General features: G+C 44.6%; 1 protein-coding gene across 2 annotated transcripts in view; it reads right to left on the bottom strand.

The window, feature by feature from the left end:
* The window catches only part of LOC147722680 (cadherin-10-like), an 862,765-nt gene that overhangs the window by 217,212 nt on the left and 632,314 nt on the right, over positions 1-13,239 (bottom strand). For both annotated transcript variants that reach the window (XM_086965170.1, XM_086965171.1), the window contains exon 4: positions 2,132-2,251. In XM_086965170.1, coding sequence (XP_086821296.1) covers positions 2,132-2,251 — 120 coding nt within the window. The remainder of the gene's footprint in view (positions 1-2,131; positions 2,252-13,239) is intronic.

The raw sequence follows: 13,239 nt of genomic DNA, 5'->3' as shown, positions 1-13,239 counted from the left end.
GTCATGTAGAAGATTAAAGCACAAATCCCTATTTCCATATACCTTAGCAATTCAGATTCGTTCCAAAAACTGAATTTTGCACCTGAATTGACAATGCAGAACAGTCCATAATTTGGACGTTGTTCCTATGCACTTTTTACGGGCAATACCTGGTGGAATGCATGCATGGACATACAGCAAGATTCGGGGTGTTGCACCTCGGAGTAGGGCATCATTTTCTTCCTTATTTACACCCCATTCCAAGGTGCAGAACTCGGAATAAAGTGGCAATACTGTAAATATTGCACCCTGCTGTATTTGAATTTACCGCATTAATGACCAGCAACACAAACTTAAATACAGACACAATTTCAAAAAAACCCACAGACAGTAAAAAGCATTATGTAATGATAATAATGCATATAGTTGTATGGACTGATGACAGTTGACTCCCCATGTGAACCTAGGTATGGATACACTCCAAAAATACATCCCATGCACTGGTATGATTTTTTTCCCCAGAAATGATCGTGAAACCTGGATAATTAAAGGGCACAGCGTAGACTATAAGGTCCCCCCAAGCTCCTCCAGCCAGTGACTTGAAACTCTTTCTTATACCAGGGCCGTTGGAATTATGCGTCATGGAAGGGCTTAATTAAGTGTCAGGTTTGACTAAATTATGCAGCAAGTAAGACAAATTATGCGGCGTAATGCAGCACATTTCGCTTTAGTAGTACTCCTTTATGTTGTAATTTTGCACAGGTTAACACTGTCTTGGTACAGGTTTCACCTCTTTAGTACCAGTCTACCACCCAAATACTAAATGAACAACAGAAAGGAAACAAGTCAAATTTTGCAAAGGTCCTCTCACTGCTGGGCAACTTGTGTTGCTAATCTTTTAGTAACTTTTGATCCGTTTGAGCAGAAAAAATAAATAAATATTTTGCAGATTATGAGGCAGATGATAGATTATAAGGCAAATGCAGTACTTCTATAATTATGAGGAAAACCGCACAGCCGCAAAATCGCTTAGTTCCAGTGGCCCTGCTTATATCTTTGTACCATGGTCGGAGAGCTAGGAAAGTGGACAATCCCAGGGGAGGCTGAAGCCCCAGGAGGCCGGTTATGACACTTTGAGTCTGGTCTCGGCCTCCCGAAGTGGTAGTGCACGTTACGCAATCCCGGAGACAACATGAAAAAGTTGCTCTGGGTCTAGCTTGCTCTAGCATGTCTGCACACAGCCGCAGCAGGGCGGCTCTAGGCTCATGGTGGCCCTGGGCAGGGAGCGTAGGTACGGGGCCCCGGAAGAGGGGGTCCTGGTGGGGTGGAGCGCGGAGGTCAGTGAAGAGGGGGGGTCAGGGTGTTTGGAAGTGAAACAGAGCCGGAGGCTGCCAAATTCCTGCCAGTGCCCACCACGCAAATATGTATCCATCCTCAGAGGATTATTATATTAAGGATATATATTGGCGTGGTGGCCCCTGGGGTTTGGTGGCCCTGTGCAGGTGCACAGCTTGCACATGCCTACGGTCGCCCCTGGCCCCGCAGCCCGTGCAGGTGAGTGCAGTGGGGCCGGGTTAGGGGGGGATTTGACAGACGACCACAAGGGAAAATGAAACAAATAATTAATTTTCCCTCGTCGTCTGTCGAAATCCCGCCCCACCGCTCTTACCTGCATGGGCCACGGCTGTCTGCACATGGGGTCTGAATTTATCATTTTTAGGCAGGGCTCTTTTGAGTTGACAGTTTGAACCTGTCTCAAAGTTTTCCCTCTGCCCAGTTAGACCAAGACCAATAAAGACATAATAAAAATATATATTTTCGATTTAATGCAACTTGTTTGCACTCTACCCTTATTTAAGCACAGCTGAAGACCAAAGGTTTCTATACACAAGGCATTTGCTATGAAGCAATGTGAATTACTTTTGTTGTACACCTGGCTTATAATTCAATTCTAGCAGTAAGCAATGAGTACTCCTTCCTGGCTTACTCCTGAAATTCAGGAGTAAAACAACATTACTATAAGAGTACATCAAGGCAAATTCTTTGTGCATCAGGACATCGGATGCCTTACAAAAAAAAACTGGAACTTGCCAACTTAATCCTTCCCATTCGAGCAAAAGATATCAAAGCAATGTAAAGAGGAATTACTGACCTGTGTCAGGATCCACAGAGAAATACGGCTGTCCTTGAAGGATGCTGTAAACGACTTTGGCACTGTTCCCATATGAAGAGTCATCAGCATCTGCAGCAGTAACCTGAACCACAAACGTCCCTGCAGGAAAAATAACACAGTTTAGTAATTCAGTGTACAAAAGAGAGGAGCAAAATAATGTTTAGATAAACAAACTGCACGAATTGTGAATGAGGGGCCTGTTAATGTGAAGTTAATATACTACCAAGTACAAATCTACCAATATATTTTACTGATGCTATTTTCAAGTAATGCTGCAGGGCCAGCGCTATATTAAGGAAAAAGAAGATATCCACATTAGAAACTCGGCAGCAATGGGATACTACAGTGCACCAAACCTCTTAGAATGTGTGTTTTTGGTTAGATCAGAAGTGGCTCACTTTACTCCCTACCGAGCTCTGCCCTCAGTGCTGCACTGACAGTGTGGCACCTTTTTGTGGCGGACTTTCACTGCACCTCCTAAGTACATGTTTGGCTCTGCATTTGTGTCTGTATTATGTGATGTAATGTAATGTAATAGCCCATTTGTACCGTGCAACAATCGCTCCAAGGAGCATCTCGGCGCCCATGTATTGTCAACCTGATGTCATGTTGCCTTACTGCTTGGTTTAACCAGGACCGGAATCACACTAGAGCTCTGGCAGTCATGTCTTGAAGGTTGTAGATCCAGGTTTTTAATTGTTTACGGAATTCTGATTCCCTGTCCAATGTTCTCAGGTGCGGAGGGAGGACATTCCACGCTTTTGCACCTAGTACTGCCAGGGATTTGCCCCCTCGGGTTTTGAGTCTGAACCCTGGGACGGTCAGTAGATTGGCATTTGAGGATCGTAATGCTTGAGTTGGACAGTATCTTATGAATTTTTTTCTTAGGTATAGAGGGCCTAGGTCATTGGCAGCTCGAAAGGTAATTATCAGCACTTTGAACAAGACCCTTTTTATTATAGGCAGACATTGTAGTACGTTAAGGGCTTTGGTTGCTGAAGATTTTCTTGGCCATTTTAAAACCAGCCTTGCTGCCGCATGCTGCACCATCTGGAGTTTGTGGGTGACAGCTTTATTAGTGCCATCATACAGGCTGTTGCAATAATCAATGCGTGATGTCACTAATGCAACCATGACTGTTTTCCTTGCTTCAAAGGGCAGCAAGTCGAAGAACTTCCAGAGCCCCTTTATCACCCCAAAACAGGTGCCTGCCACTTTTGACGCCTATTGTTTGAAGGACAGGTCGGCGTCAAAGTGTACCCCAAGGTTGCGGGCCGAGATGGTGGTGTGGGGCGGTATTTCTGCCTTCTTAGGCCACCATAATCTGGGAATTAAATCATTTTTTGGGCCTATTGGCATGATCTCAGTTTTGCATGTGTTGCATTTTAAATGGTTTCTCCGCATCCAGTCAAAAGTGGCCGTTAGGCAACATTTGAGTTTTTCCTCCCATACTTGGTTATCTTTATCCATTACCAGGATAAGTTGGGTATCGTTGGCATATGCTATTACATCCATGCCAAATGACGATATCAACTTTATCAGGAGTGCGGTGTAGACATTAAACAATGTCGGACTCAAGCTAGAACCTTGAGGTACTCCCGTCGACAGTGATTTCTCAAGGGAACGGAATTCTTTACCTGTGCATAGGAGCACAGGTAAAGTGGTTGCCTCATTTCCATGGGGCCATGCCCCCATGCAAATGGTGGAATGATACATGAGTGGCAGTGCTCTCAGTATTACAAAAAGCGATACACAAGAATCTGCAGTGCCTTCTGTGATATCATAGTGTTCTGGGGATGCTTAGAGCGGGTGCATATGCCTATTGAGCATGTGACACCTTCAGTAATATGGCTCTGGAGGGTTGGGACCCGTGGGACTACAAAGTTAAAAAAAACAGAGAAACCTGATTGGTCACAAAGGCCTTTTCCAACAACCATCTTGCTCCTACAGGACAGCTATGGTCCATTGGGAGAGAGTGAACTGATTAGCTGGATGCAAACTGATTAGACAGTTTGCGTCCGCCATTACAGGACATGTGCCCCATTCCCACGTCTTCAAAATTGTTTAAAAAGATGATAGGGGGCATGATTAGGGTACACAAACCCCTGGGCCTTGTGGTGGTAGTGGTCATCGAGGAAACCCCATTTACATTATAAAAAATCTGTTTTTTTTTCATGTTGGCACAATCCTACGGGAATCTTGCAGAAACCACAAAGAAGCTGAATGGTCCCACAAGGCTCCCCTAAGAGCACAAGTGATCAGCACTGGCTTCTTCAGGACCCAAAAAGAAAAAAATAGTATGATAAATCTTGTGGCCAGAAGTGAGGGAGACCCTACTCCCTCCAAACACTCAAACCCTACTAGATGGAGAGGCCTATTCAAGGCATAGCCTAAACCTTGAGCAGAAGTATTCATTGGGAGCTCACTCCAATCATACATCAACGCCTCATTAATATGCCAAGACCTTACTGCACACAGTTTTTACTTTGCACAGCTGCCTTGCTGGCGAGCCCAATCTCTATTGATAACCCAAGCCCTATGAAATTGACAAGCCCTCACTACGCACACACTTCTTGAACAGTAGTCTTGACAAAGAGTCCACTCCCCCCAGACATCCAAGCCCAATTAGGTGTCCAAGCCCCTACTATACACACACTTCATCTTGTACAAAAGTATTCACAGAGAGACCACTTCCTCTAAACATTCCATTTTCTGGCAATGCCCCAAATAAGGACACTGAGCCGTGTCTGAATCCCCCCATAACTTTTTCCAACTATAATATGATGGCTTTTTTAAAATGTGTTTTAAAAGAGCAAGCAGGTAGCCTTGCAGGTCTCTTGCCTTTGATGTGCATCAGAGCACAACATTAAAACAACATGAAACGTTTCAGGATATTAGATGTGGAATATGATTGCCAAACAGGGCTTTAAGTGCGCCGGGTTCTGTTAGTGCTCAGGTGCCAAGACGGGTCCGTATCGGGCTCTCCATTTTTACCTTCAGGGAGGAGGGAAAAAAGCTTATCTTTGCAATTGTAAAACCCATTGCTGCTTTTGATGTAACTTCAGAGAAACTCACCTTTTCCGTTTTATATATTGCAATCTTGGTGCGCTTTTCATGAGCACCAGTTACATTGCACATGGACATATTCACGTTTTGAATCAAACAATGTCAGACTCAAACCTGTTTTCTCAGCTCAAACATCGGCTGCTCTAGCATTACGACCCAACCTCGCTCACAAGAACAGAAGAATTTTCAATTTCATATACAACAATGTCATAGTAGATGCTTATTTCCCTTATGCAATTTACAACCCTTGACAAAGCCAGTAGACCCGGCTTGTTTTAGGTGTAATGTTACTTGATGTGTTATATATCTGGATGAATAAACAGACGCAGCAAAATACCAGTCAGGCAGGGTCAATGCTAATTACACATTTTTAGCTTAATTGTTTTAAGCCACACCCTTAATTACATCGGCCATGCCCCCTACGAGAGATTCTCAACTGTTTTTTCGTTCCACTTAAAGCCCTGTTGGCAAAGACATTATTATATCCAAACTGCCCCGTCGGTTCGGGATTAGAATGACATCACTTTTATACTCTTCCACGGGGTGACATCAACAATGTCATGATGTCATCTTTTTCAACTGTCCTAGGTCAAGCAGATGTCACATTTCATCATGGTCTCCACTTTGTACTTTAAGTTTCTTCCTCATAGCATGTCTGCATAATGGAACCTTCCTGTCTTTATTGTATTTTGTGTTTGTTTTTTGTTATTTTTTTATTTACTACTGTGTTTTTTATCTTTTTTTGAAAATGTCAATAAAAACTACGTGAACAAAAAAAAGGACACAAGCTGCAAATAATACAACAATCCTGCTCCAGCCTTGCCTGCCATAGCGGTTGGTGATGTTACCCCTCTCCTGCCTAGGCCAAGTCTCTGGTTTAGTGGTTTAGCATTGTCAAAGTACAGGAAGGGGGACCTTGTATTTCAGCTCTGAGCAGCGTGCCCGAGCCAGTTGCTTAAGTGCATTCATCTATAGTTGAGCAAAAGAAAGCGGCCATATGTGGGAGCATCTGGGGCAGGTTAGTCTCTCATCGATAGGGGGGAAATATTGACTTATGGTGGATAAAAAGAATAAAAAACTGGATTGCAGTTTTGTCCTTTTCACAGTTTGGCTACCCTTACAGCAGAACTTCCCAGGTAAGCTTGCACCTCCGTTGCCTGCTGACATCTGCTGTGCCTGCCCTTAGTCTTTGGGTGTGTGCGTGATCACAGCATCTGCTGTGCTAGCCTTGGTCATGTGGGGGTATGATATCCCTGGTTTCCTGAACCTGCTTCCATCACCTCTCGGCTGCCGCGGACATAGCACTGAGCTCCCCTGTAATAGCAGTCTCCGCCAACACGCTGGAGACCAGAGGGGAGAAGGGCTTCGCCCTGTGCAAGGAGGAATCATTGTGATGGCCAGCCATTGAGTGCAGCTGCGAGGATACAAAAAGCACACAGCAAATAAATAAAACATAACCCAATGGATTCTCACTGCAAGGCAAGGAAACAAAAACAAACTGTGAGAAACACAAAGAAAACCGTGCAGTTAGGAGCATCGAGGTGGGAGGGAACCAAGCAGTGTTAGGCTGCAATGCCCATACAGGAGGAGGGAGGAGCGGCCATCACACACTGTACAGTGTGATGGACAAACAAAACCTTCCCTTAGTGAAATTGCCAGCAAGGGAGCCAAGTCTACAAAGGAGGGACAGTTAAACAAATGCACCAATAACAAGCATTTGTAATTTGTAAATTACCAATATAACGGCCAATGGCAATTGGTGGTTGTGCCAAACCCCACAGAAGAGAAATAACAGGTCGATCGAAGCTCGACCTAAAAATGCTCTTTTTGTGAAAACCCTGACCTAACTACAACTACACAGTGTCAACTGACACAGTGCAATACATCTATATCTATACTGTTAAAAATGGACTCTAAAATATAAGGTAAAATCCTGGCGGATAGATACGCCACTATCCTTCCTCAACTGATCCACCCGGATCAGAATGGATTTGTGCTGGGCAGAAACATATCTTATAATATACGGCGGCTGTTCCACGTACAGGACCAGATCTGTGACCGCTTCCCCTGTGTGGCGTGTCTGCTCCTGGATCTGGAAAAAGCCTTCGATACTCTCTCATGGGCATACCTATTTCCAATCTCCCAGTGGTACCCCCACTCGTTTTTCAGCGAACTGGATGCCAAGCTAGGGACCCTCATCTGGGTCTCTGGCCGTAGGTGTATCGCCCTGGCAAAACTGCAGCTGCCTCTCAACCAAGGAGGGCTAGCTGCCCCATCCTTTGAGGCTTACTTCCTGGCCATCCAATTACAATGGGTGTCCCACTGGACAGCGGGCCGGGCGCAGAGAGAACTGATCACTGCGGCTGGAACACTTCAGACTCCCGTGATCCATCGCATGCTGCTACCAAGGGCTGCGCCACCCCTGACCTAGCCACTCCAACTGATGATGGCGCGCGCCTGTCTCGCACGCATACACAGAATGCATCGCCCAGCACCTCCGTACTCCCCTCTCCTGCCACTGGTAGGGCTCCCCAAAGGCCGCACACATTATACAGAGAGAATGCTGAACATATGGACTGAACATGCCATGACGGACGCTGGAAACACACAAGATGATGGACGGAATGATGCACAATGGCAAAACATTCACCCCCAGTCACAGATCTGGGTTTAATCCATTGTTATTTTGCTCACCAAGCCACCCCAGTTCAGACATGGCCATATGCAAATCAGTCTTGACCCTGTACCTCATGGAAACAGTCCAGACCGAGCTGCCAAGCTGACGAACGCTTGGACGCTATATTTTAATGGACAACTGCAAAAATTTGAGGCACTCATGACTGACTTTGAACTCCCTAGGGGACAGTTCCTGCTGCATAGGCAGCTCCTAGATCACTGCCGTAAACTATGGCAGGCAATTGATGTAGAACCCCCTACACACCCGGTCCTCCACGCAATCCTACAGATGGGCCCCAGGCAACATCCAGTCACCTGGATATACACAGCCATACAATCTCTTAAGCAGCCCACTCTTGCACCCCTCAGGGAAAAATGGGAAACCAACTTTCGCAGGCCGTTACATGATAGGGAATGGGTCAAAGCACTAGCATGCACGAAGAAGATATCCTGCAACTACCGCGTCAAAAACATACAATTGCATATCCTGCATCGGGAATACCTTACTCCTGAAAAACTCCAGAAGTATTTCCCCAATATAGTTCATCCACCTGCCCCAGATGCCAAGAGCCCACTGACTAATTTTTACACATGCTATGGTTCTGTCCTTTCCTCCACAGCTACTGGCATACAGTCCATAATACTCTCAGAGCAGTCACGGGACTACGAGACCTATACACAAGGGAGGCTAGCACCCTTGGTATCTGTAAGCATCACAAGCACATGAAAGTAGAAATGTGCTTTGCATCCTTATTGCTCCTCCTGGCCAAACAATGCATAACTATGCACTGGAAGGCACCAGAGGGCCCTCCCCTGGCGGCCTGGATGGGTGCAGTCAAGAAATGGGGCGCAGCAGAAGAGGGAATACTTTGAGGGGAGAAAGTCCGGGGATTTCGTAAACATCCAATCTCCATGCCCTGGGCCATGATACTCCACTCCTTTACACAAGAAATGCTCACAGTGGCGGAAACACAGAGGGGTGGTTCCCCCACGGCCCACATAGCCCCAGTGGATGCTCGGGAGGGAATGGAATGGGTCCAGACACCCAACAGGCCAGACCTAATGGCTGCCAACGACCAATCACCACACCCTCATACTGACAGCTCTTAGCAATATCCCTCCCTCTCCCCTACCCGCACCAGCGCAACTCCAACATGGTGTCACACAATAGTGCAGCTTTCAGGTGCCCATGTACACGTGATCGCAAACATAAGACACACTGCATCCCAGTTTTATACCCCAAGTATGTTCACGGTTAGAATATGGCTGACATTCCACAAACCCTATGAGAACATGTGTGGGGGGGACAATGCCCTTCACAACCCCCAGCGTGATGCAGTGGTCGTTCTGCTCAAATGTTAATGGTGTATGGACACGGACCTCTGAGGGTCATCGCCAACCAAGAGACTGAGCAAGAGGGATCTATAACCTTCAAATAATATGCTCTTATGTCAAATTATGATGTACCCATGCGAGATCACTTGTACGCCAATACCATTGGCAATGAAAGATGTGATATGCTATAATCTTAAAGGTCAATTAAAATGTTTTACAAAACAAATATATTTTTTTAACAATAGACCATGGAACAGACAAAGCCTGCAGGCATACTCTCATGGGATGTAAGGAGTTTGTGGGGATGGAGATTCAGTGAAGGAGCACGCCTACACATACGCTTCCTCAAGGACTGGTCCCTGGGTTCCTGTCCCCAGAATTTTCTACTGAGCGTTTGGTGGAAAGTTTAATCAGGAATTCTAACTTTGAACCAGGTGGTCTCCTACTAAAGAATATAGACTCTGTGGAGCATTTCTTGGAAACCACTTCCTGGTTGGAGCCTCTAAAATTTCAAACATTGATTAACCAATCAAAAATAATCACCATTTTCAAGCCACCAGCAGACACTTGCACGTCACCCTGATATAACATTGTATTTAGTCAAGAACTTTTTCAATTACATTTTACAGAGCTGATGTCTCCCACTTAGGTATCTCACTGGGGGCACAAACTCACAATATTAAAGGCGATATTAGGTGCATGCCCTGGATATTACCTTGAGAAGCAGAGAAAAGTAAGCCACATTATTCCCAGGTAATGCAGCATTTATTAAACTTTGGGCATGGCTAAGACACAAGATGACATATATAGAATTATTGCATCCTTTCTTAGCACCGTTATATCTAGCTGTGCAGCCAATTTATTAACATCATCATAGGGAGACCATCTACACTGACCTTTCGACAATCGCCTACATACTACTACTATCCATAAACTAATACTAATCCATAAATCCATATACTAATACTATCCATAAACAAATCACCTACATACTACATACTACTACTACTCGTGACCTTGACATTTAACTCAGATCATAGGACAGCTATTGCAACTGTGTACTTAATACCGGATATAAAGCTAAGAGAGCTGAGGTGTTACCACAGAAGCACAATAATATCAAGCAGAACTCTTTCTCAGTCAGTCCTTTCATGTCTAAATTTGGCACACTGCGCAATTTTGTTCAGGGACATGGCCCATTAATACTAGTTAAAAGACATGTACCGCATTTTATTTTAATTGTACTGCGGTTTCATTATCGATATTGTTAGTATTGCTTTCACTAATTCCAACCACAATCTCAAACCTTGGAAGTACAATTTAACTTTTGTTTAGCTTTTCACATATATTTTGTATGTACTCTTGCATCCATGAGAAAGTCCCAAGGACAAAACACAATTTGTCTAAGGCTGGATGTCATGGTTACAAGCATGAACAAGTGATACAAAGAAAGACATTCCTGTCCTCTGGAACTGTGGCCTTGACTATGTATAGTTAATGTTATATGACTTTGTATCACTTCGATCTGCTATAAATATAGTGTCAAGTGGGTGAGACCACCGTCCCTTTTAATATTGCACTGTAGATCCCATCGAGGACTCAGATTTGAACACCCAGAGGCAGCAGAGTGTTTTTATTGTTTTATCTCTACTAAAATAATGCATGTTTAAAAGAAAGAAAATGGTCTAACACCACCTCCATCTTTGATCCCTCACCGACTCCAGGGTTGTTCTGCTGGATATTTTCATTGAAGTCTTTCTTTCCTAAGCTTGATGATCGGTGGCTTAAAGGGGGCATATTATTCTGCCACACTGAACATTCTTTTCTTATTAAACATGTAGTTTTCACAAGAAAAATAAATCTATACTGTTAAAAATTAGGTTGTAGGTTGACTGGGGTATGAGCCCTAGTCAAGCAGCGAACATAGTCCTAGTCAGGGTAAGAGGGAGGCAAACCCTGAATTAGCTTGTGCTCACCCTCTGATAACTTGGCACTGAGCAGTCAGGCTTACCTTTTGAGGCAATGTGTTAAGTATTTCTCCAAATAGTAAAACAGTGAAAACACCATGCAAAAAGAATCCACACCAGGTTAGAAAAACAGTACTGGAGCACACTGCCTGGAAGGAGGTCGCCCAGTGTTACAGTATTAGGCTAGCAGTGGTAAAGGGCACAGAGTTCTAAATCCAGCAAAAAGTGGTCAGAAAAGAGGTGGAGGCAGGCAGAAGGTTGGGGAGAAGACACCCTATTGCTGCCAGCTGTTAGTTGATACATTATGGACCATACTTATGAAAGGGTTGCGTCACATTTGCACCATGCAATGGGGTGCTTATGTGTCTAAACCCTTAAATAAGGGCCAGACTGGGAGCCACAACCCACCCTGGCAAAGTGCTCGGCCGCCCCCCCTCCCCACTCGGGGGGGTTGGAGGTGCCGCCAAGCTCTTTGCCTGGGCCGTTTTTTGGCCGAGTTTGGTACAGGGCCGATTTTGCAGCTATGCTGCAAAAAAGGCCCCCAGGGGCCCAAAACCTGCCCCCACCGGTGCAGCGCACTGGGGGATTGGCCAGTGCCCGCTATGGCAATTGCCTTAAATGCAATTACTTAAGCCAAGCAAGGCCACCATGAGTGGCTCTGAGTGGCTTGATAAATCCAGAGTAACGCTACGAAGTGCAAATTGCTTCATTGTGTTACTCTGCCCAGGGAGGCATCCCATGAGTGGTGCATAGGTGTTCCCAGGCAGCTCCCATGAATTTTGACACATTCCTAGATTTACCAAAAGTGGTAAACCTGGGAATGCACCAAAACGTTTACGCCTCCACAGGTGAGGCTTCAGGAGGAGAAATATGTTTATTTCTCCTCGTCATTTTTCCTATTTCTATGTGTGCTGCATTTTGCACACAAAGAAAGAGAAGAATGTCTCAGCAAATTGGTTTTTGTGCCGGAAGGTGCCCCTTCCGGCATAAAAACTTTCCTCCTTACAACACAGGTACCTTTGCACCATGGTTGAAAAGTGCCTGTGTTAGTGCTAGGGAGCACATTGTGGACCAGCACTGGTAAAAGGCAGGGATGTGCTGTATTGTGTTTAATACGGCGCATCCCTGCCCTTACCCTGTCACGCAGCTCTGTAAGGTGACTTGCTGCATTGAGTGACATACTGGTAAATATGCCCCAATATATTTGCTTTATACGTTTTTTTTGATCATCCACTACATTTAATATGCCTGCATTGGCATGTCGGCTGCTGATCTTATATAAACAACAATTTAAAAGTATTTATGTTTTCTTCTATTTTTGCTTTTTTATTTTCCTCCTTAATTGATTTTAGGAAATGTCACTATTGATCGTTTCACGTATATCCTTGCATGTTGTTTTGTTCTACTTTTACAAAGCTAATTGCTTGCTGCTGCGCTGTCACTGTAGTAGGGCCAGCTCACATTGTGATTCCACCATGGAGAGCACCGAGGGCTCGCGAGGAAGGCTGATGAAGTGGTATCACACTGGGAGAAGCCTGAACGCTAGCAGCTTCAAACATTCTGGCATCTAAACAATATAGTCAATGAACAATAGAAAATTCACAACAAAATACATCAATGCTACAAATATCGACACTATCTGCACAACTGCAAAAACATGTTTAAAAACTAAAACATTAACACGAGAACCACCAGCCTACACGCAAGGGGAATAGAAAAGATCACTGTGAAAATATTATGCAAAGCTAAACATGCTAATAGCAAAGGGCAATTCAACACCTATTCTTAGTGTGAGCCTTTGTTAAATTTAAGTACGCTGAAAGGAAATCAGCATCTGAAAAGAATCTCTAACTTTTACTCTGCATCATGGCATATAGTAGCTTTGAATGCCGCTGATACTATATAAGGCCTCAAACTGAGGGGCTCTTGCTCCACAGGTACGTAAATTTTAAAATGGGAAAAAGTGACCTACCGGCGGCTTAAGGAGCTTGTAAACAAGCCAGAGTGCCTAGCATTTTGGATTAGTTGAATTCTGATATAAAG

Source organism: Lissotriton vulgaris, chromosome 4_1 (genome assembly GCF_964263255.1).
Source record: "Lissotriton vulgaris chromosome 4_1, aLisVul1.2, whole genome shotgun sequence".
Classification (NCBI taxonomy): Eukaryota; Metazoa; Chordata; class Amphibia; order Caudata; family Salamandridae; genus Lissotriton; species Lissotriton vulgaris.
This window is presented reverse-complemented; position numbering and strand designations above follow the sequence as displayed.